The following is a 24,045-nucleotide window of genomic DNA, read 5'->3' as shown; positions in this document are numbered from 1 at the left end:
TCTCTCAGCCTCAGAAGAATACCCCTTCTGAACAAACCTGGCCAAGAAAACCCCATGGCAGGGTCACTGCAAGCCAAAGAAGACTTGAAGGCACACAACGACAACACTAGTAAAAGAACGTGAGCCTCAATAGAGGTCTGCTTGGATGTGGATTCTCATGTTCAGCAACCAGTTCCTTATAAGAACCATCTCTTTCCTGCAACATCTGGAGCATCCGACACAACAGTCCACATCTGTGGCCAGATTAGGATGGTCTCTTTTCCTCTGCACATATCTTCGTTACATTATATATTCACAGTTATTTTTGCTCCTGCTTGGTTTGTTAGTACCTATAGTCTCCATAGGTCATCTTTCTATCTGTAAAAGAAGTTTTAAGGCAGATGCCAGGTATCCCCGAATGCCTTGAGCGAACAGTGCTCCCTCCATCCTTCCTCTTTCCCTTTTTTAAAGGCATAAATAATTAAGCCAAGGTACTCGCATGTTTTACGGCGAATGGCTCGCGATAACTTTTTTCCCCTCCCGCGCCTCCCCCCCCCCTTTCCTCTCCGAAACCAGGTTTTACGATAATACAGTAAAAATATTAAATTAGAAAATGCCTCACTAAGGGTGATAAAACCTTACTGCGGTGGAAATAGGTAATTATCTCCGGCTCGGCCTAAAATGACAGTTTAACAGAAATAAAAATGTTACTGCTCATTACTTGCTTTTGTAGGTTGCCATAAAGGGTAAGTTAAACTTTAATTCAGGGGAGACCCCTGTTTTGACCCCGACGCCTTCCGCCGCGCTCTTACCTTGGGAGTAAGTGCTATTAATTACTCGCCGCGCCGGTTACTCCTCGGCGCGCGGCTCATTTGAACGCCCTCCGCGTTTAGAGGCGCCTGTCGGGCATACTGTCCGGTTGGCCCAAGCAAATGGAGGGGGGTCCTTCGTTCTTCGTTTTTATTAATTATAGGAACAGGAGGAGGACAGAAGTAATGTAAGCAAGGTAGGACTTTGCCCTGCGCTTGGCCTTAAGGACCCAGTGGCTTTTCCCATCCCATAGAATTGGAAGCACCTTGCAGGGAAATGGATAAGGCGCATTGGTATCCAGGAATGGAAAAGGATTCAAAAGAGATGTTGAGAAGCCAGAGCATGTCCAGAGGAAGGTGACTAAAATGGCGAAAGGTCTGGAAACCATGATGCCCTGCAAGGAGAGGCTTAGGGAGCTGGGTTATGTTTAGCCTGGAGAAGGGAAGGTTCAGAGGTGATATGATAGCCCTCTTTAAATATTTTATGTATGTATGTATTTACGGTATTTATACCCCGCTCTTTAGCCCTAAAGGCTCTCAGAGCAGCTTAAGTTAGGTATTGAATGCCATGTTGAGGATGGAGCAAGCTTGTTTTCTGCTGCTCCAGAGAGTAAGACACAGAGCAATGGATGCAAAGTAGAGGAAAAGAGATCCTACCTCAATATTAGGAGGAATCTCCTGATGGTTAGAGGTGTTTGATATTGGAATATGCTGCCTTGGAGTTTGGCAGAGCCTCCATATTCGGAGGCTTTTAAGTAGGGGCCGGATGGCCATCGGTCAGGGTTGCTTTGATTGTGAGTTCCTGCATGGCAGAATGGGGTTGGACTGGATGTCCCTTTTGGTCTATGATTCTGTGATTTATTGATTTAATTTTATTTCATGGATGTGTCGCCCTTCTCCCGGAGCGGGACCCAAGGCAGTGCGCAGAAGGAGATCACTTAAACCCTGCCAATGTTCTCTCTAGGCATTTCCTAGGCACTCCAGGGTGATGCTGTGATTCTTTGGCATGCTTTCAGCAGATGTTGAGCATAGAGTCACACCGGAGGACCTAGAAATGCCTAGACAGGTGTTCGGTCTAGGAATCTCTAGCTTCCCCAACACAACTCTATGATGGACCTTTGCCATCTTGTGGGTCTCTATGGCCGAGCGGGGATTTGCACGTTGGCCTCCACAGCGTTCAACCCACTGCACCACAGTGGCTCTCTACGTATAACTTTATTCTTAGCGTCTTTTATTGTCGGTTGGTTTGTTCAGTGCAAGGCATCCCGTTCCCACCGTTTAGTGCGTTCGGTTGCTTATTATTGTGCCGTTTCCGCACACACTCCCTTCCTCCCAAGCACTGTGTCAAACCTCGAGGAGGGAAAAGAACAACAGATATGAAAAGTAAATTACAGCCCCGCGCTGCCTGCCTGATTGAATCCTCCTTTACAGCGCCATGGTCTCATACATCCTATTAAAATATTCAATCGCCTTCCCTTCCTTGGAAAAAAGCCTTAGTCTGCAAAGGGCAAACTTATAGGGGGGGAAACAAACCCTCGTTCCCCGGAGAGATGGGATCTAGCCCCGGTGCGGCATTTGCATATTTCTGCGCTGCGAGAGAGTGGCGCTATGCAAGGCCTCCTCTGCGCCTGTGTTTATTAATAAAGATTGCCAAATGCATTTTTAATTATCCGGCGGCCTTTCTTCCCCTCTCTTCATTTGAAGCATTGGCGGATGCCCTCCCTTGCCTCTTCTAAATTGACCTTGCCGTTGACTTTCCCCTCTCCGACGTCCGGAGGGTCGCTACGATTTGGGGTCCACTTGAAGGCGGTTGACAGCCACAGATCCACAAACACACACCTCTCCCCCAAAATTTAGTTAACCCTCTTTAAGCTTAACACTAGACTGCAACATCACACTTTCTGTGGGGCTTCCCTGAGCAACTGTCCATATCAATCTTCCTTAGTCTGCTAACCTGCAGACGCTTTGCACTGCAACGCCTTTCCCTGAGGATGATGGATTTTGTAGTCTAGTAAATAGGGAGTGAGCTACGGTTGAGGAAGGTGTCTTTGAATTAAGCGTGGGGAACCTCTTTAAGCCTAAGGGCTGGATTTTAGGAAGGTCCGTGCAGGCTATAATCCAATGGCTTGCATGTATGTATATGTGCATTTGTGCATTTCTTCAAGTCGCTTGTCGATTTATGGCGACCCCATGAGTTTCCTTAAGCAAGGGATCTTTTGCCTGTTCCTTCCTCTGAAATAAAGCCTACTTCACTCGTCATTCATTGGTGGCCCCCAACGAACCGCTAACAAGGGCTGACCCGGCTTCACTTCCAAGATCACGCCAGATCTGGCAGGACAAAAGACTGGGACCCAAGTTACCATTGTGCCTTAGCTTGAAGTCCTTTCTGCCAATAACTAAGGTCCAAAACAGACAGCAGAAATAATCCAGTTTGAGACCGCTTTAAGTGCCCTGGCTCAGCGCTAGGGAATTGTAGTTTATTGTGGCCCCAGAGCTCTCTGGCAGAGGAGGCTTAAATGTCTCACAAAACTACAGTCCCCAGAATTCCCCAGGGCAGTTAAAGCGGTCTCAGACTGGGTTGTTTTCTGCAGTGTGTTTTGGACCAGAGACTTAAGAGAGGCATCTTAGATTAGGAGAAAGGGTTATGTATAAATGAAGGGGAACCACCAAATGATGGTTCTTTGGGGGACTAGGCACGGTCATCTGGCTATTCCCAGGAAGGCCTCCTTGTTCTCCGGACCGTCCTGGATTTAGACCATGAAGGGTCATCTCTTGGGAGGTATGGCACACTAGGAGGACATTACCTTGTGACTGGGTGCTTGGGGTATGTTTTACACGAAAGCAAGGATGAATGTCTTTGGTCTACATTGGGGCAAAGTGACTTCTTGCCATACATTTTGCTTTCTTGTTTTTGTTACCCCATGAGGCTTTAATATCTTTCACACTTGTCTTTCCCTGTCTTCTCTCACCAGAACGGAGCTTTACCGATCTCTCTTTGGCCAACGGGCCCATCTTGAAGGAGGAGAGAAGCCTTAGCGTTGGGCAACGATTGTCCCCGGCCTTTGGATCCGCGAGAGGGGAAGCGTTCGCCAGATTCGTAAGCCCTCTTCACGGTTCCCCCCCACCTCCAACACACAAACACACACACGGCCAACGGAACCACCATTTCCAAAACAATTGGCGTTTTGGAGCATCGCCGCGTTTGATCAAGCTGGGAGACATGAGCGCCGATCATCTCTCCTCCTCTGTCGAAACGCCTTTGAAATCTGCCCTGGAGGGTGACCCACTGCGGGGCGCCCTCAGGCCCGCTTCTGCCCTTGTGTTCCCACAGAGTCCGTGTCCGTTGCTTGTATTGATCGGCTGTCGGATCGTGTTTGGCAGCGGTCAGGCACACATCGAGCGCGAAACTCGCCCCGCGGGCCGATGCCTGACCTCGTATTTTTTGGCAGGGAGAGACTGGCCACATCCCAATGGAAGGAAACCCCGTACGGCCACATTGTGCACCCAAAACCCTTGCTTTTTCACATTCACCGGGGAACGCTGCTTCACCTTCCATAGTTTGAACACCTTGAGTTTGTCCCAGAACCCCGTGGAACGAAATCGGAATAATGTACATACGTTTGGAAGGAGGTCTAGCAAACTTTAATGGATATTGTGGTACAATGGAGATTACATTATTATATTTGGGGTGGTTTTACGTCTTTACCAACAGATATATGGTGAACAGGCACACATTTCTGCACTTCATTAAGGAACTATCACATCAGGAATAGTTACTAAAGGTATATTTTAAAGCCACCTTCTGAACAGTGATTCCTAGGAGAGCTAAAACGGGGAACCTCCTCTCTCTTGCTACACGCACACATATATAATTTGCAACCAATAAATACTTGTAGCTGCCCCCCTTCCAACCATAGATCTTGATGTATTTAATTATTTTTGCTAATGAGCATTCATGGAGGACTCCTCCTTCCCTCTCCCAGCCGAGGGATGTTTCTATGCAGAGGTGAGGCCCGATGTAAATCTAGCCAAGGGAAAGATGATTCACTTGTTTTTATTCGGAAGGTCAGAAAGCTGGGAATTAAATCCCCATAAAGTGGATTTATTAGCCTGCTGTGATCAATCTCCAATGGAGATTATTTTTGCATAAGTAATGGGCACGTATGTATTTAACAGAGCGTCTGCATTGATGATCTTAAGTCCCCTCCTCAAAAAAAGTTGAATAAAAGACTAATTTTATACACAACCTCCACAAAGTTCTGCATAGGTGTGTGTTTGTTTTTTAACGGTCAGCATTTTCATTTTAGGATAAGCAAGAAAAGAAAGTTGCGGCGCATATAGTTATCAAAATAAGGCATGTTTCAAGAGTGTCGCAGATAGACATGTCTTCAGGATGGAGTGTTGTTATTGCTAACTGTCTTCAAGTTAGTTTCTGTTTATGGCGACTGTACAAATGGGGCAAATTTATCGGAAGGACCGTCTCTTCCTATCTAGAACTTGCTTTTTGGGACCCAGAGGCACATTTGACGGAGACGGGAGACAAGGCCTTTTTGGTGGCTGCTCTCAGCCTCTCAAGCTCCTTACAAAGGGAGCTAGCCTAACAGGTAAAGACCTTTATCAATCAATCAATCCATCGATCAAAGTAGCTCACTTTTTACCTGCTTGGGGAGACTACTCAGTTCCTCTCCGCTCCTCCTCCTTTTCACCCTCTTCTTTGAGTCAATGGGAATCTCAGGGAAGCCTACCAACCCCTCTTTGCACAGCCCTTCTCTGGGTTTGCTCAGTCTTGGTTGCAGCATAGGTATTTTTGCAGTGTGCATTAATACAGAAGAAGTGTAGCCAAATTAGGAAGAGTTGCTAACCAATTAAAGGCCGCTTAGTACATCGCCTAGCCTTTAAACCCCACCATTAATTCACAAATTCACTCTGAAGTGCCTTTTCGGTGTTGCATCTCCTCCATCGGTGGGATGTGGGTTGTTCCTTTCTCCAGTGATTAGGATCAGGCCTCAAGGTCTGGAAACCACCAAACCCTATGAGGAGAGTCTTAGGGAGCGGAGTATGTTTAACCTGGACTTAAGGGGTGACATGGTAGTCATACTTAAATATTTGAAGGGATGCCCTATTGAGGAAGGAGCAAGCTTGTTTCCCAGAGATTAGGACACGGAGCAATGGGTGCAAGGTGCAGGAGAAGAGATGCCACCTTAACTTTAGGAGGAGCTTCCTAATGGTAGATGTTCAACGGTGGAAGAGTTAGAGTCTCCTTCTTTGGAGATTTGCAAACAGAGGCTGAATGGCTGTTTTTTGGGAGTGCTTGGATTGTGTCTTCCTGAGTGGCCCAAGGAGGTTGGCATGGATGACCCTTGAGGTCTCTTCCAACTCTATGACTTTATGAGAAGATCCAGAGATAGCAGGGTTAGGTGTGCAACATACCCCCCAACATCTGGTTCAGAGAAGGTATGTATGAGCATGTCTTTGTTAGGGGTTCAGACCATATTTATTGAGATGGGAATTCTTGTTTCTAAGCGGAATACAGTTGCCCATCCAAGTCTGCGGACTTGATCTGCGGAGGGGCGACCCACCATTGCGGCGAATGGGGTGTGCCCTATGGTTGCACGCAGGAGCGCACTCCATTCATTTCAATGTGGTTTGATTATCTGTGAGTCTCCTAACTTGCAGGGAGGGGGTCCCCCGCAAGTTAGGAAAGGCAACTGTAATTTTAAATATTACCTGGTAGAAAGTAGGACATAAGCAGGTACGTTTTCTCTCTCTGTCTCTCTATCCCCCACTCTCTGGGTTTTTTCGCTTTGGTTTTTAAAATACAACCAATGTCTGTGTTCAGTTCTGCACTCTCTAATCCTTCGACGCATCACTGAACTCAGATTATGTAAATTGTGTATACGTTTTCTTACTTGGCGTAATTGCGGTTGTGGGGTGCTCTCGGTAGGCAAGGCAGTATAGTGCCTCATCTATGGAAATGTTCTTCCTTTCTGTCTTGGAAGGTGGCCTTCAAGATTTGTCGACAGGTTTTTTGCGCCTGCGTCAAACGGCTAGAAATTTGGCTAACTGCTATCTCTTGGTTGCCTTTGCTACAAAGGGAGCTAGCATGGTCACAAAATGGAGGTCCACAGGCTCATAAATGACAATGTATGACAACGTGCATCTGTTTGAAAGCCCCATTTAGGAAGCGAAATCACGGCGCGAATTCTGTTTCCATGGGCTCCTGAGCGTTGGAAGGAGGACACTTATCCCCAGCGGAAAATCGAAGGCCTTTTCTCTCCCCCCCCCCCCGATCCCATCCCCTCCGGGATGCAAAAAGTATCTCTGTCAAGGTGAGTATTGACTTTTGTCTTAGAAAATGTATGTCGCATGGATGAATAAATCTTTATGCGCATTTGCAGCAGAGTCAGAGCCGTAGATCTTAGAGCACCGCATTGATTTTTCTTCCCCTCCCCTTTTTCTTCCTTCCTTCCTTCCCTCCCTCCCTCCGCCTTCAACGCTTCTCCCTTTTCCACATCTGCTGAAGGTGTCAAAAATCATATTTTTAAAAAGAAATAATATGTCACGCTTGACCCCTTGCAGTTTGCCATTTCTATTCCTGAATCCAGAGGACACCTTTCGACTCTAAAAAGGGCTTTCCCTTCCTCCGAGGGTCATAGAACGAACCCCCCAAAGAACAAACAAGGTTGCATCTGGCTCTTTCGGCAGAGAACGCCAACTGGTGAATTACTATATCGCCGGACGAAAGGTAGAGGAGGTTGATCTATGGCTGTATTAACGTCTCTGTGTAGGAGGAGAAGGATATCAGGCACGTGGTGGATGTTACGTTGGAGTATTGGTATACATGGAGTGTATACATGATGCCACTCAGTTACTGGGTGTCAGGGCCTTTGTCCCCTTTCCAAAGCTTCTCGGCAGCATTGTATTAACCGTTCCAAGATCCAGGATGTTGGATAACTACATCAGTGGAGAACATGAAGACATCCTAAGGCAGCTTATTTAACTCAGTGACCCCCCAAACCTTGGTCCAGAGCCAGACGTTTTGGACTTTAGCTCTCAGGTTGCTTGACCATTGGCTTCGGGGAGCTGGAGTCCAAAACGCCCGGAGGATGACACTTTGGGAACCACTGATTTAACTGTTCAACAGCAGCCTAGACTGCCTTGGAGGGTGATGGACTCTCCTTCTTTTGGGGTCTTCAAACGAAAGCTGGATAGACATCTTTTAGGAGTAGTTGTGTCTACTTGTCTGGCATAGGGTTGGACTATAGGGCCCTTGGGGTCCCTTCCCACTTTGAATCTATGAATATCCGCAACAAGAGATGCGCATTCATGAAGGATATTGCGCTTTCCAGTTTTGGGTTTTGGTGCCGTCCTTATTATCCCCCCCGAACCCATTTTCCTGGCCCTTGTTTCGGAAATTGCTCAAGATGCGTGTATAATAAATCTGTGTTTAGGAAAGATACTCTAATTTTAAGGTGATAATAATAAACATGACATATATTAAAATACAGGAAACCTGGTGTGTACCTAATAGATAATGAACTAGAGCCGTCGACCAATTAAAGAATTTTTGAGTTGATTAATTGTCCTCCCCTTAACTAGCGAATTGATTTACCGAATCAATTAAACTTGGGACGTTTGCATATCATCGCAGTCTTTTAGTCCAGGTGCCTCTTTGAGGTATTAAAAGGCCTGTATTTAATAAGCAGACCCACCGCCTAGTTTTATAACGGAGGGGTGGCTTTGCGTCTGGACAGGGCTCCCAATGCCCATTTTCCCTGGGCTGCCTTTGTGATAGCAGGGACCTTTGCCTTGTTTCTTACCACAGATCAAGAATGCCACGAGTTTTGGAAAGGTACTTTTCCTTGGACCGCAGCTCCCAGCATCCCCAGCCAGCAAGGGACCATGCTAGGAAGAACGTCTTGACGGCGAGAGGAGTTTGATGTTGGAATAGATTGCTTCAGAGCTCCTTCTTTGGAGGTCTTTAAACCGAGGATGGATGGGTATCTTTCAGGGTTGGTTTAGTTGTATGTTCTTACAAGGGATTGGACTTTGCGGTCCCTTCTCGGCTTCACTCTCCTAGCATCCAATGTAGATAGTTGAGGGCTGACTTACATTACAGGGTTATTGTAAGTGTTACCGCATATTCCTCCGAACACTGTTTGACGCATCATATAAATGTATTGGTTTTTTAATGTTGTAAGCCTCCCTGAGTCCCAGTCTTGAGAGAAGGCTGGGATATACATACAAATAAATACAAGAGCAATCAAAGCGGCTCAAAGGCTTAAAATACAACCAGTATACAATACATAAAATCTGTAAGTACTATATCTTACCACCACCACCACCCCTTAAAAAGGAATTAAACATATTGCAAATTAAAATTGGTCTATTAAAACAACTATTAATAACAATGATCTACTGGGCAAATGGTGGGATGGTACATAGAAGGAGGAGAATCCATTTATAGCCAATTTGGTCTGTTCAGGGAGGGCCTGCCGGAAGAGATCTGTCCTAATGGCTTTTTGAAAGCTGTCTAAGGCCTGTTCCAGACTGCCAAAATAAAGCTGCTTTGGGTCTCTTTGGAGGTATGCTATTTAAATGACGCCTGGGTCCTAAGAGTCCGGAGGTTGTGCCAAAGCCACACTCCATTCCTAAGCACTGGAGTGCAGCTTTGGTGCAGCTTCCGGACTCTTAGGACCCCATGCATCATTTAAACAGCATACCTCCAAAGAGACCCGAAGCAGCTTTATTTTGGCAGTCTGTAACAGAGCTATGTTGGTGATAATAATATGCTAACCACTTTTTGTTGTCGTTCTTGGCATAGGATTAATATTGGTGTGTATGAATCGCGGTGCGTGCATATCTATTTAAGATTGCTTTTCTCTTTTTGACTCCGGTGTCCTTTCTACACTTGCCTCCTGCTGCTCTTGGGTTCCTTTGCGGGGCCTGAAACGGATGTTAAAAGGGGAGTGTGACAAAGCACTCTAAAAATGCTGATAAGGCTTGTTCCGTATTGTTCGAGGAGATAAGCAGCGGGGGCAGAGGGAAATTCAAAGGTGCTCTTGAATTTTGTACTTATCGGTGTTTAAGCAGGCGCTCCGTTTCCCCCTTACCTGGGCAGAACGATACGCAGAGACCCCCGAAGAAAGAGGCTTCCGCTGGAAAAGGGAAGGTGGTTTTACCAACTCACATCCCGAGTAAGGTCAGTTCTCTTATTTGATAGAAAACTAGTTTGTATCCAGAGCCCCGTTTGCGTGTGTCGTTCCCAAGTGGGATCCGGTAGCCAGGCCGCGTCGCTGACGTCTCTCAAGGGATGCGATCGGCGTCGAAGGAAAGTTAATCAGGCTTGGCTCCGATGTCAAACCTTGCTATCATGAATAGGAATAATTTTGGCGACGTTCTCCGATATCCATGCGAGAGAAGGAGAGAGATCAGCATAGTGCGTTTCTGTAAAGTTGCAAGATTCAAAATCGGCTTTTAATAATGCCACGTTTTAAGAGGAAAGCTTTGCGTTGTTCTCCCTTCCTCTCACCTTTTTCAAGACGACAAAACAGTCCCGCTCCTCCTTTCCACCACAGTTGGCCCTTAAGGCAGCTTGGACACTTCGTTTTCAGCTATAAAAAGAATATACACTTGTCCCTCCATATTCGCTAGGGTTAGGGGCGCAAGACCCCCGTGAATGTGGGGAAACCGCACACATTGAATGTGGTGTGATTCTCACTCATGGCTTATGGGAACAAGGCATGGGGGGGCTTGGGTCTCCATGGGTAACCATGCGCCGAGACAAAACTGGGACACCCGGATTAGCTGCGTGTTTAGCTTCAAATGCAGGGCTTTGGATGGAATTTTTGGCTGATGTTCAGAACTACTGAAGGACGGTGATACCCAAACGCTGGTCCTCCAGGTGTTTTTGGACTTCATCTCCCAGAAGCCTCGGCCGTCTTTGCCGACGGTCAGGGATTCTGGGAGCTGAAGTCCAAAACATCTGGAAGGCCATAGACTGGGAATCACTGCTGTAGAAGGTGTTCCTTGGACTTGAAGGCACACAACACCACTCTCTACACTTCTCAGGGACTCATTTGCTCTGTCTTTCTCCGCCAATCCACCTTGTCCCCCCTATAGATCTATAGCAGTTGGTTGAGTGTCTGAGTCTTATAGGGGTCCTGGTTATTTAGGGGTCTGGAAGTAACGGATGGGAAGCAACAGACTTTTCTCCCCCGGCAGCATTGACGTGAATCCTTACTGAATCTTCTTTCCTGATCCCTGGCTTTGAGGGATCAGGAGTAAGCCGACGGTGTCGGCGTGAAGAGTGGTTAAATATTTAGCCGTCTGCGTAATTAGCGGCGTAACTAGATTTCCCTTTTCCTTTTCTCAGCCTGTCTGACATGCTTTGGGAGATTTCCCTTGTTCTTGTCGATAACTGTTGAGATCTGATACCGTCGAGCCTTTCAGGAAGATTCGCCCCGTCAATCTCTCCGCAGAATTAACTCAGAGTCATCCCAGATAAGTTCGTATTCGCCTTTCACCGCTTCCGTCCTGCCACCAAAAGTCGTGCTGGGAAAAATTGAATGCCTTGGCCAGTATATGGAGGTAGGCTAGTTGTGCCGTCTTGATGGTTTTGTTTTCGGGCTCCGAAGCCCTGTCTTTGCACCGTCTCTTGCGTGCCCTTGCCTTGTCAAGCCTATTTGCAGAGCCATGAGGACTAGAAACATTGGTTAAAAACAAAATACAAACTGGGATTAGAAAACTTCATCTTGCAGAGTATACAGGAGAAGGAAAAGGAGAGAAGACACTTCACATCCAAATAGCTGCGGAGTAACACTAGGTACAGACCCTGTGCCAGGCCATAAGGGTCACTGGAGTTAGCCTCAGGAGAGGATGCTATGCAGGTATGGAGTAAGTACTCCAGGCTGCCATTTCTGTGGGTCTGCCCTTGAAGATAGTTCAGAAGTTGCAGTTAGGTCAAACAGCAGAGGTTGGGCTGTTTCTTTTGACCACAGAAGGTACTAAGAGAGTATTTAAAACAATGCACTGGGCACCCACTTACTTTGAATTTCAGCTCAAGGTGCTGGAAATTCAGATACTCCAACCTCTGAATATCTGAATTCAGAGGTTGGAATATCTAAAAGAACTACTTCTGTAACAACCTGTCTGTCAAGACCTTCTGGAAGGTAAGATCTTTTCCAGGTACTTCCATCTTAGGTTCAACAGTTGCCTCTCCAGATCACCCTCATTTTATCCAAAGGGGCTCCAAGACCTCTTCACATGCTGTTTCCACAGACTGACACAGCTACATCTTTGAATTAGGTACGTTTAACAAAATACAGTCAGACCTTTGTATCCATGGGGGATCCATTCTGCGGATATGAAAAAACACAGGACCTCAAGTCCTGTTGTCCTTAATGGCCGCATAGCCACATGCGTGACCACCGTTTGAGACAATGGGGCTTGCTGCTTGCAGATGCTGAAACTGGAAGATGGCAATAGGGACCTCCTTCCCATGAAGATGTCCGGCAAAGTAGGTTTGAGGTCACTGTAGTAGTAGTATCATAATCATGACTTAAGTGTTGGTGAATACAGGTAGTAAATCTACCTAACTGTTCCCTATTTGATTCTGACTCTTCTGCCCCAACTAGGTTTAGGTGGGCTTCTCCTTTGGCTTGGTAAAAGGCCATTTCCTATGTTCCCAAAGTGGGACTCCGGGGCAGGAAAAGGACATAGACTCCCCAGAACCCAAAGCCAATATATCTTAAGGGATATCTTAAGGCAGTGATGGCGAACCTATGGCACGCATGCCAGAGGTGGCACTCAAAGCCTTCTCTCTGGGCACATGTGCCATCAGCCCAGCACAGAGTTTGCCAGAGTTTGTTACTAGAAAGAGGGACATGGCACTTTGCAATAAATAAGTGGGTTTGGGGTTGCAGTTTGGGCACTTGGCCTCTAAAAGGTTCACCATCACTGTCTTAAGGGATATCTTGGTTGTAGCGGGAGGGTGCCACTGGTTATAGAACCAAATGGCCACCTGTTTGGACGTCTGTGTCCGCCAGAGACCTCTTCCTCCTCCTTGTTGGGGCATCTCTTGTAGGTTTCTTTGCACTTCGAGTATCTCAAGGCTCCAGGGATTTAAGATTTAAAACCTTAAAACAGGCTTATTTAACACCTATGACCCGCTGGCATGAATTTAAATCCTCCGAAGATGCCAGCCGCAGATGCTGACGAAACGTTAGGATCGAACTCTTCTAGAACATGGCCACATGGTCTGAGAAACCCACAAAAAGCGATGGATGCGGGCCCTGTTTGCAGAAAAGGCATACAAGTATTGCCCTTAGAAAGGGGGCGGCTGGGTGGGGATGCAAGGCGAATACGTTGGGGATGGTCCTCCCTAACCATCAAAAAATGGTCCGACAAATAATAATAACAATACTAAAGTGGTGTAGGATCCGAGCTTTCAGACAAACAACTTCATTTCCAAGTGTGGCTCTAATTAGCTTCTGAATTAGCAAAGTGGCGTTCCTCCTCCGCCGGCCCCAGATCGGCAAAAGCCCCGAGGGGAAAGCCGCGGAATAGAGAGAGAATCGCATTTCCAATTATTTTGTTGAATTGCTAATTTAGTTATTGTGGCTGGCGTAATTGTGATGGGTATTGGGTGTGCAATTCAATTTGTTTTAAATATTTGTGGGAAGGCTTGATCGGTAATAGAGCTGACCTATTTCACAGCCGAAACGGAGAGAAAGGGGACGCGAAGAAGGGGGAGGAAAAACAGGGGAGGGAAGAGAGAGAGAAAGAGACGGAGGGGTGAAAACGGCGGCTACAAAGCTTGCTGTTTGGTTTTATTTGGTCTCCGTTTGTATTTTGATCTCGCTTCGTCTCTCTTAAGACCGTTGAAGCAACAAAAGGGTTTCAAATTAAAAGATGATCGCGCTTTGATCTCCCAGCCTTTGAACGCTTTGTAGCTTTAGGGGTACCCTTCCGGAGATACTTTGAGGCTAAAAGGGTTTCAATATGCACTTCCACACCCCTCCTTTTCGCTCTTAAACGGGCATTATGTTTGCTAAAGCGATTCGAGTACTTAAAAATATATGCAACAAACACGCACCCCTTCCCTGGATCTCGTTGCGGTTCAGCGGAAGCGCGAGAGGCGGCGGGGTTGTGGGTTTGTGCAATGCCGGCTTGATACAATTGAACATGGCTTCGGCGTAAATTAGGTACCCCCTTTTAAAACCCACACACTCGCGGTCGGAGTAAACAGACCCATCTAGGCGTGCAACTCACCTAGTAGGGAGAAAGCGGCCCCATTAGCTACACCTGCAATTAAATCCGGTGGAGTAACAGCGGGGGGAATGGCGCTGCGTGGGCGGGTGTGTGCAGCCATTTGCAAAACGCTTTTAATGGACCCAATTGCGCTTTCCGTGAGCATTGTCGGTTTGATCAAAAGGGTCTGTTGTGCGGGAGGCCGAGTGTGCGTCGAAAGGATATTCTGGGTTTAATGCAAATATGCAAATAGAGTTTTGTTTGGACCATACTGTGGCCTTAGCTTGAATAACCAAACCACATCTGTGCGCCTTGCACCACTGTGTCAAGCGCATAGATGTGATTTGAGCTAGTCTTCTCACCAAGGAGCAGGTCTTCTATGGATTTGGGTTTTCTCCCATTTGGGGGAATGATGCTAGGCCACCATTATCGGATTGTAGTCGCTGTCGCATGTGCTGTTGGTAATGAGTCTGTAATGGGGTACCCTTCTGTACATTTTGAATTAAGAAGTCATCATTGAGTCCTTTCATTTTGCCATTCGCACAACAGCAGCGCTATCCTTCTTGGTTCCATCCTCCATAACCTTTGTTGGTTTTATCAAGCAGCAGAGCAGTGATTCCCAAACTTTGGTCCTCCAGATGTCTTGGACTTCAACTCCCAGAAGCCTCAGCCAGCTTGACCAGGGATTCTGGGAGCTGAAGTCCAAAACATCCGGAAGGTCAAAGTTTGAGAACCACTGCACTAAGGTATCCCAGCTGAGAGTAGTAATAGGATTCCATAGGAACCCGGGCAGTTAAAGAGAAATACAGTCGGACCTCTTTATCCATAGGTTTTTTATCCACGGATTCAAGCATCCATGGCTTGAAAATATCCCCCCCAAAAGTATATAAATTCCAAATAGCTAACCTTGACTTTCCATTTTGTGTTAGAGACATCACTTTCTTTTCCCGTTATATTTAATGGGACTTGAGCATGCACAGATTTTGTTATCCACGGAGGTCCAGTAACCAAACCCCAAGGATGCCAAGGGCCCACTATAATAGTACTATAGTTTTGTAATTTAAAAGGACACACACATTCCTGTTTGTATTGTATTTGTAAGTCGCCTTGTGTCCCAATTCTGGAAAGGAAGATGAAGATAAAGATGAATAAACCATGCCAAGGAACACAGAGATGATCCAGTCGTTTTTATTGAAAGAAACTTGAGGTAAGTGGAAGAAGGTCAGCACCACAACTCATCCCAGGACATGCGCCAAATCCATCCCTCTTTGGGTTGGTTCAACTGAGTGTCGCTTTACTTCCCCCGCGTCCGCTAAAACTGTGCGAGAAAAAGTATGCCGAGAGGTCTTGCGGTGCCTTTGAGATGCACTGGAAGAAAGAGGTTGGCAGCATTATTTCAGCCAGTCTCAAAGGTGCGCCAAGATCTCTCCACATACTGGTTCTCCAGACTAAGGCGGCTAGAAATATTAGTTGTATATCATTTGCAGGTGGGGCCATCCTGCTTTTAAACTCAGCTGAGCCACCCTTTAAACTTTAAACTTCCCCTCTCCAAAGTGGTATCTGACCAAGGCTTTCATTTCTTTTGGTAAAGTAAATGGAAAGCAACATTTGTTTGAGGAGCCAGCTCCTTTTGTGGGATTTAGCAGCCGCCTTTTCAAAAAATACCTTCTGAATATTCAAAGATATAGCCGTGTAAGTCTATGGAATCAGTACTCTCAGTTGAGACTAACCTGAAAGAAGTTGGTAGCATGAGCTTTCCTAGACTTAAGCATCTGAGGAAGTAGACTTAAGTCTAGGAAAGATCACGCTGCCGACTTATTTCAGGTTAGTCTCAAAGGTGCCACAAGATCTCTCTACTTCTGAACATAGTTTTTGGGGCGGCACTGTTTTATCATTGTGCGTGTGGCTCTTTTGTAAGGACCTTTGTTTGAGTTGTATTGAGTAGAATACCAGGATGCGCAGTCTTGGCTGCACAGTTGTCTTCTCCATATTGGTTAACTTTTCAGGTTCGCCCTTCAAAGTTAGTGGAAGCATCTGCTGGTTCCACTAAGGCTTTGTCCTGACTTTAGGCTCTCTGCCGACTCGCAGCATATTCCTTCTAAGAGAGTTCATCTCTAATGGCCATCTCCTCCTCTCCAGACTGGGATCCTTCTCTCCTCCTTTTGCATTGGGATCGAGGTACGTCACTTTTACTTAAATGTGTTTATTTGAAATCATTTAGGAATGTCCATTCCAACCTTGATGGGGTGGTGTGATGTGTGCGCGAGTCAAAACCACAACCATATTCCTGCCACTGCCGCTCCTTCCTCAAGCGGTGATAGACAGCAGCAATAGCTGCATCTACATGGAGTCTGTCGTATGTAATTGGACCCTATACCTATTATAGATCTACAGCAAAAATGGGCACCTGGGATTGGGAAAGGTGGATGCGTCGGCCGCAGTGCTGTGCACCATAGCTTCCCTTGGAAAACTGGAGGCTGAGCGTTCCTGTAAATAGCCAAGAGAGCAACTCAGACCTCCCAAAACTGATATCCTAGAAGAGTGATTCCCAATGTTGGTGGTAGACCCCTGTTTCCAGGGGGCAGTGGAAAGGCCCAAGGGGCGTTGAGGTCAAAGTACTGGTGCGCAAGAAAGACAAGGAGAACTAGGGGTCTTAGGGGCCATGAGGAGGGTGAGAGCTCTATGAAACATCTTCTCAGGGCCCATTAAAATCACTGCAGAGCTTTGCAAATCCCTTGTGTGATAGAGACACTCCTTTATGGCGTTAGGATGCTCTAACCTTAGCCTTAAGGTGATATGGTGCGATGCTGCTACAACATTAGGCTTATGGTGTTATCCGCTAAGGTGGTACAGTGCTATGGTCTTAGCCTTAAGGTGTTATGGTGATATGGTGGTATTGCCGTCTTCCTAGCTGTCGGCCAGTCCCTCTGGACCTCGCGGTTGTGACGCCATGGCAGCGCTGTCCTCCAGAGGACTGAGCCGCACTGCTGCGGTGCCATGATAGGAAGTTTGGAGGAACAGAGTGACTGACTGAGGTCTGGAGGGCTGTGCCAGCCAGGCCTTCTCCTTGGCACAGCAACAGCGAGGTCTTTTACTCACTCCACAAAATGCCTGCTGAAATGAAGATGATGCCAGCAGGGAGACAGCGGCAGTGAAGGTATGTGACCTCCATCAGGTATGGGACTCCCATCACATAAACAAACAATGTTGGCAAATACCAGGCGCTTGTATTTGGAAGGTAGGACAGGATTAGTAACAGACACGGTGGGCCAAAAGGGATACAAGACAAAGAACAGGGGGGCACCTTTGGAGGATCTCATCCCCGGCGCTGCCGCCTTACACACACATGGACAAGGTAAGACCTCATGGTACCAAAGTACCTTTCATTATCTTTGTAGGAGCTGTACAAACAAAGAGTTATTTGAGACGTTGGTCCAGTCGCACTTGGTTAAATAAATAGGTACTATCATAGGACATCCATAAGTTACTCTGTGCAGAACCTGCATATCGGTGAAGTCTTTTGGAGCTAGAAGGATGCTCTTTTCAATTTCAAGTCTTGTTTAAAAACAAATTGGGAAGTCCATTCCCAGCACTTCCCCTCCGTGGGGCCAAGGCAGGAGCGGCACCCCAGAGCCCCTTTCTCCGCCAACGTAGCCAGCGCATGGCCCCCTTACGTAGAGGCAGGAGAGTCCATTGTGGAGAGGATGCGCACAATCTCAGCCCGCTGGGTGGGGGATATGTGCTGGGTCATGTGGACGATGGAGTCCATGGCCACTTCTGGATTGGCTTGAACCAAGCTGGGGAGAAAGAGACAAAGATACCAGTAGAGAGGGAACATGCCTTGCCAACAGTAAGGTAACCATGCCAGTATGTGACCCAGCAGCAAGTGTGTTGGGGTTCTGGAAGAAGTTATCCCTGATGATAAGATGGAGATGCCAGCCATGATGGAGGAGAAACGTCAGGGATAAATTCTTCCAGAGCACGGCCATGCAGCCCGAAACCCCCACAAAAATACTATGGATGCCAGCCATGACTTATTCTTTTGGGCCTTTACACTTCTAGCCCTGGCAAAGCAGCCTTACCTTCGGATCTGTTTGAGTATGTAGTCCCGGGAGATGTACTTGATGTTCTCGTCCACCACCGAACGGGCGCCGTCCTCTTCGGTCAGCTGTTTCTCCAGCCACTCCACCAGGTCTTTGTTGTTGTCCCACAAGTAGGCCTGTCAAGAGAGCAATGGAGGAATTACGGGCCGGTCAAGATCTGTCTGGGATGCTTTGATTTGGATTTCCTGCATGTCAGGGGGTTGGACCTTGCAGTCTCTTCCAGCTCTATGATTCTAAGAGTTTTACTCCAGGTGCCAACATTTCAAAGGTAAGGCTGGAGAGCCACTGTCACTCAACCAGCGATTCCCAAACGTCTGGACTTCCAGACATTTTGTACTTCGGTTCCCAAAATCCCAACCCAGTCGGCCAAGATGGCTGAGGCCTCTGGGAGGAGCTGAAGTCCAAAATGTCTGGAAGACCTGAGTTTGGGAGTCACTGGTGTAGATAGTTTGTAGAGCCTAAAGGGCAAGAATCGGGGTCAAATGCCCAAAATCCTACCCGGAGAGAGAGTTTGCTCACCACGTTTTGAAATAACGTTCTTAGGAGTGTCCTCAAAGTGTGCCCTTTAAGGGATTTTGGACTTCAGCTCCCAGAATCCCAGACCATTGGCCGACATGGCTGAGGCTTCTGGGAGCTGAAGTCCAAAATCTCTTAAAGGGCACCATTTGGGGACCACTGCGTTAAGATATGTCATCGAAAGCCAAAGTCAGGATTGTCCATTTCTGAAGCTGGAAAATAGGCCGAAAATTGGAAACGACTGACCCTGCGTGGCTTCCAAGCTCCGAATGTTGTTGGACTGCAGCGCCCAGCATTTTTCAGCGTTGGCCATGCCAGCTAGGGGCTGCTGGGACTTGCAGTCCAGCAATAGCTGGACTCCATAACTCAGTCCAGTGCAGTATATGTGTTGAAGAGAGCAGGGAAGAGGAAGGATAGTAGAGCTTGGAAGAAGGTTGGACTCTTAAGCTCCTTTTATCGGCCGACTGAACTGCTCCACATACGTTAGCCAGAACTGAATCAGATGGATTAACAGTTTTGTAAGTTACAAAGACATGAAATAACACAATTGTGACCCTAAAAAAACACCAGTGGACGAAACCTAACCCCCATTTTAGACGCGGCGAGTGTTACAAGGCGGGCCAAAGCGCCTTCAGCCATAGAGAGAACCCCCGCAGCGACGCTTTCTTTTCCGAAACGCATTGTGCGTGTGTGTGTCTGTGTTGAAGGGGGATCATTTAGCTCTGTATTTGCTAGGTAGTTGACTATATAATCATTCAGGAGTGTGTTAGAAGCCTAATAGCCTTCTCGCTGCTTCTCTTTTTGCCTCTCATTTTCTTTACAAATCATTTAAGAATCGTTAATGGTTTCCGGAGAAGAGGGGTAGGAAAAAACACACCAAGTACCACCATTAGCGCTCATTCATATTTATGTCATTTTATTTGGGTAATTAAACACAAAAGCTCGTCATTTAAAGGTGCACTATCCTTCTCGGCTCCATCGCTTAATGAAGTCAGAGTCGGGACGACAATGAATTCCGCATCATGACTTAATAGGCGGCCGTGTCAGAAAGCAAGGATGAAGGATCTGGGCGGCTCAAGGGCCGCAAACAGCTGCCGCTCGTCTTCAAGGGGGGACCTTTGGCCCCGGTAAAACAGGCGAGCAAAGGACCAAACAAAACCCATACCAAAATGGTTCCCGTCCTCCAAATACGACGTATTTGCCAAGGGAATGAGTTGTTGAGTTGTAGGATGCATTGCCATCTCCGCTCTCCTTAACACAAGCCCCACGAAGTCAGTCGAGTAGCAAGAAAAGCTGTTTTTAAGTCACGCATCTAGTATTATCTGCACCTTGTTTCTTAAAATGGTGTCAGCCCAAATCAATATCTATTAATTAATTCATTTTCCTTCTTATCCTTGCAGGGCTGTCCTCTCCCCAAGAACCACTCGAACGTTTGGATCTTCTCCTCGAAAAGCTTCTTTGTGTTGTTGTCGTTTTGCCGCAACTCGTGCACAACAAATCCACGCAACCGTGAGTGCCGCACGTTTTTAAAAGCGGGGCTGGGAACGGTGAAACGATTGGAAACCCCAAAAGCAAACCAAGTTGGACAAAATGCGTTGGAGTGTTTTATACCTGCCTTGCTACCTCTCTCTTGCCATACAAAGTCATTGGGAGACCCCAGGCTCTCCTTATTCAGAGGATCCCTTTGAAAGCAGCTACTAATAAGACTAGATAACCCTGTACCTAGAGAGATTCTTGTAGCACCTTTGAGGCTAACAAAGAAAGAAAGTGGCAGCGTGAGCTTTCCTAGGCTTCAGTTTACTTTGGGGAAACGCATCCGAGGAAGTAGACTGAGGTCTAGGGAAGCTCCTTCTGCCAATTTCTTTCTTTAACTCAAAGATGCTACAAGATCCCTTTGCATACTGATTCTACAGACTAACACGGCTATATCTTTGAATTCTAGATAACCCTGGTTAGCTAGGTTGAAAAATCGTGGGCCCCAAAAATTCATTGCTGCTCCTTCTTGCACCTGTTTGCCCCTTTCTTCCCTAAGCTTTAGCCCTCCTTTTAGCCTTTGCTTTTACATTTCTGAAGGGATCCCACCCGGTGAGGGATTTAAGGATTGAACGCAACGAACACTGATCAGGAACACTATCCCTATCCTATTTCTGCCTCTGGCACTGAAGTCGGAATACGTTGACGGAGATATATAACTGTATGTCCATTCATCTCACTTTGCATGTGTAGTGCAACACACCCCTGTTGTGCAACACACAACCTGATTCCGGCCCAAGCAGCAAAGCCAGGGTCAGTTTGTGAGCCTTGTGAGCCAAGGATCCAAACAGTGATACCTTTTATCGGCCGACTGAAATGCGCAATATACTTGTCGCAAGCTTTCGAAGCTTCGATTACCTCCCGTCACCAAGGAAGGAAGCCGCAGAATTAAACTATAGGCTTGGATGAATAACAAGCATATTGTGCATTCCGGTTGTGTGTTGAACGGACAAGTATATTGTGCATTTCGGTTCGGTCTTAATGTTTTCAACAAACCGGACCAAGAGAGGCAAGGGAGTTGTGCCTCTGTGCATTGTTGGTCCTTTGGTTTTAATTTGAGGCTAAAGCACTCATTCGACCATCTTTTGAGGAGAGCCATTTTAAAAACTCGCAGCGACGGAAAGGTAACGGCAACGGCGTTGTTGGCGAGTATTGTTTTAAAACGCCTTTCCCAAACCGAGCTCCGAGGAAGTAACGCCGACGCCTTCCCCCCCAAATCCATCCCAACCGCAAACGCCTGCCGCTTTGCAGACCCGGAGTAAAGCTAGGATTTGCCCAAGAAATGCCAAAGCTTTTAGTTGAGGCGAATATTTAATACTCTTATTAATCATTTTTAATCCGTTTGCCTTTAATTAAGAAACAGCATGATGCTTTCCCTATCAACATATGCCAGGGAGCAGATTAATTGTGGCTTAAGATAACTCTCCTTGATTGGTGTAATGTATTAGCTAACTAGACGCCTGGCTTTAAAAAGAGAGGAAGAGAGGGAGATGCTGCCTTCGGAAAGCTCAGAGCCTTCCAAAACCATGGTGTTTTGGGGGTCTTTGGGGCTAGGTGGCCATGTTCTAGATCAGTGGGGAACCCTTGGAGGATAGTAGTCTTGGAGGCTACTATCTGGTCCTATCCGTTGACTTTTGTCAAACGTTATAAGCGGGACTCCAGGGCAGTGTTACTTTATGGGTTGCGCTAAAAATTTATGGCATTGCGTTTGTTAGAACACACTTTGAGACCAAAACAAACAACAACCAACCGTACCTTTCTGAGTTTAAAAAGGTTTATTCTTACATACAAATGACACCATTTGAAGGTTTTGAAGTCCCTGTTGTTGATAAATGCAATTTACTTGAACCCTGCAAACAAAGGCACCTTTTTAGGGCTTATAGTTAAGAAATACAATGGGTTTGGACTTAAAAGTGGTGTCGTGACACTCCCTCCTCCATTGACTGACACCTGTCAGTCTAACTCATTTGTGCGATTCGCAGATGACCACTTCAACAAATAGTTAGAGGTAAGCAACCTGTATTGCATCCAATGTCTTTTTATTCCTCCTTGGTCTTGAATTACGCCATTTTTATTGCCATATAGAGAGCATCCCGGTTCTTGGCTTTGGAATTTCCTGATGTGTTGTTGTTGTTGTTGTGTGGCTAGTGGTTTGAGCGTTGGGCTACGACTTGGAGTAAACCCGCTGCTGAGCAAGTTACACTCTCTCAGCCTCAGAGGACGGCAATGGCAAACCCCCCTCGGAAGAAAGCGGACAGGAAAACCCTGCAACAACGGGTTCGCCGTAAGTTGGAAATAATAATAGTAGTAATAGTAGTAGTAGTAATATTGGAAGCAAACCACCAACACAAACTGGACAAAGAAGGAATGAAACTACTTTTAAAAGGTTATCATTCTGCTTCTTATATCGTTTCTAGGTAACTTTATATTTCCTAATTTAGTTTTCGCTATGGCTCTTGGTCTCTTGGACAAAGGCAGCCATTTTAGGTCCTGGAGGAGGACAAGGCACCACAAAATGGTGGCCCTTCCAGAGAAAATGGAGGACACAACTGGGGTTGGAGGGGAGGAAACCACAATAAAAAATAAAGTGGTTCCCCCCAAATTCTTGCTCTTTGAAAGACCTTTTTTATTATTATTATTTTATTTGGTTTTCCTTCCTTCTTTCTTCAGGCTGTGCGCTTTTAAAGGGTTTTGGACTTCAGCTCCCAGAAGCCTCAACTATAGGGCCCTGTGGCTGAGGCTTCTGGGAGTTGAAGTCCAAAAGCCCTTAAAAAGAGCACAGTCTGAAACATAGCACAGGCCCCTCAACCCTTTCTGTGCTCTTGAAGGGCTTTTGGACTTCATCTCCCAGAAGCCTCAGCCACAGGGCCCTATGGCTGAGGCTTCTGGGAGATGAAGTCCAAAAGCCCTTCAAGAGCACAGGTCTGTTATGCTGTTTTTAGGGGCTTCTTCAAGGGTTTTTGGACTTTGGAGCTGAAGTCCCCCAAAAGATTTTAACTTGAACTGGCCAGAGAACTCTTTTGTTATTAGGAAGTATGTCAAGGGGGCCGCTCCCAATACAAAAAGATCCGGATCCTGATTTGGGGTATATGCGACTGATAGAATATGTGATGGATCGAATATGCGACTGATAGAATATGCAGTTGAATGAATATCTGATTAATAGAACATGCGATTAATAGAATATGCGGTTGAGAGAATATGCGATTGGTAGAATGATAGACTATGCGATTGATAGAATATGCAATTGAAGCCGTTTTCTTCGCTGTGGAAACCGCGCCGAAGAGACGGAGCAACCTCGCTGCTTCTTTCTTAATACAGACTCACTGAGGACGCATCTGTTACTCGACACCAAAGACCCTCGACACACTCAAACAGTTCTCACATGCCGTTTTATTGTATTAAGAGATATGTCCCTATGGCTTTATGGCTCTATTTAATGCACAAGGCCTACTACTCCAAAGTGCCGTCTGTCCTGCGCAATCCCGATAGACACAGACCAGCCGTCGCTTCTAAAGTTTGGATCATCTTTCATTAAGACCAGTGGTTCTCGACCTTTGGGCCTCCAGATGTTTTGGGCTTCAATTCCCAGAAGTCCCAGGCAGTATTGTTCGGGAATTCTGGGAGTCAAAGTCTCAAAAATCTAGAGGCCTAAAAAGGTTGAGAACCACTGAATAAGACTATTGCAAGACTTGGATTCGCTGCGCTTTGCCGAACCAGAAAACACTTATGTCCTTAAGTGTGAAAGTAGTGAGTTGGGCTTCAGTGACAAGGTTTTTGGAGTCCTTTTGAGCATCGGAGCCCCATGCTAACAGCATAGTAAAAGTCAATTTGTATTTTGTAATGCATTAGCT

General features: G+C 46.5%; 2 protein-coding genes and 1 long non-coding RNA gene across 9 annotated transcripts in view; 2 read left to right on the top strand and 1 right to left on the bottom strand.

Moving 5' to 3' along the window:
• The window catches only part of AATF (apoptosis antagonizing transcription factor), a 60,751-nt gene extending 55,717 nt beyond the window's left edge, over window positions 1-5,034 (top strand). The window contains exon 12 of the mRNA XM_089484081.1: window positions 3,761-5,034. Coding sequence (XP_089340207.1) covers window positions 3,761-3,824 — 64 coding nt within the window. The 3' untranslated portion in view covers window positions 3,825-5,034. The remainder of the gene's footprint in view (window positions 1-3,760) is intronic.
• Window positions 5,035-17,181: 12,147 nt separating this feature from the next.
• Window positions 17,182-24,045, top strand: part of LOC149301450 (uncharacterized) — a 7,165-nt gene continuing 301 nt past the window's right edge. The window contains exons 1-4 of one of the 3 annotated variants that reach the window (XR_016272195.1): window positions 17,182-17,196; window positions 20,059-20,167; window positions 22,340-22,475; window positions 23,513-24,045. The exon at window positions 23,513-24,045 is cut by the window's right edge and continues 301 nt beyond it. This is a non-coding gene — a long non-coding RNA (uncharacterized LOC149301450). Of the gene's footprint in view, window positions 17,197-18,395; window positions 18,411-19,131; window positions 20,168-22,339; window positions 22,476-23,512 lie in introns of those variants that run through there. The other 2 variants (XR_016272196.1, XR_016272194.1) reach the window with 2 other exon arrangements.
• Window positions 17,247-24,045, bottom strand: part of ACACA (acetyl-CoA carboxylase alpha) — a 109,068-nt gene continuing 102,269 nt past the window's right edge. For all 5 annotated transcript variants that reach the window (XM_089483860.1, XM_089483862.1, XM_089483861.1 and 2 more), the window contains 2 exons: window positions 18,122-18,258; window positions 17,247-17,836 (listed from right to left, as the gene is read on the bottom strand). In XM_089483860.1, coding sequence (XP_089339986.1) covers window positions 17,710-17,836; window positions 18,122-18,258 — 264 coding nt within the window. In that variant the 3' untranslated portion in view covers window positions 17,247-17,709. The remainder of the gene's footprint in view (window positions 17,837-18,121; window positions 18,259-24,045) is intronic.

The sequence above is a fragment of the Sceloporus occidentalis genome, unplaced genomic scaffold (assembly GCF_023333645.1).
Source record: "Sceloporus occidentalis isolate IW3139 unplaced genomic scaffold, rSceOcc1.0.p SCAF_21, whole genome shotgun sequence".
Lineage (NCBI taxonomy): Eukaryota > Metazoa > Chordata > Lepidosauria > Squamata > Phrynosomatidae > Sceloporus > Sceloporus occidentalis.
The sequence above is the reverse complement of the archived record's forward strand: the minus strand, read 5'-3'. Positions and strand labels throughout refer to the sequence as shown.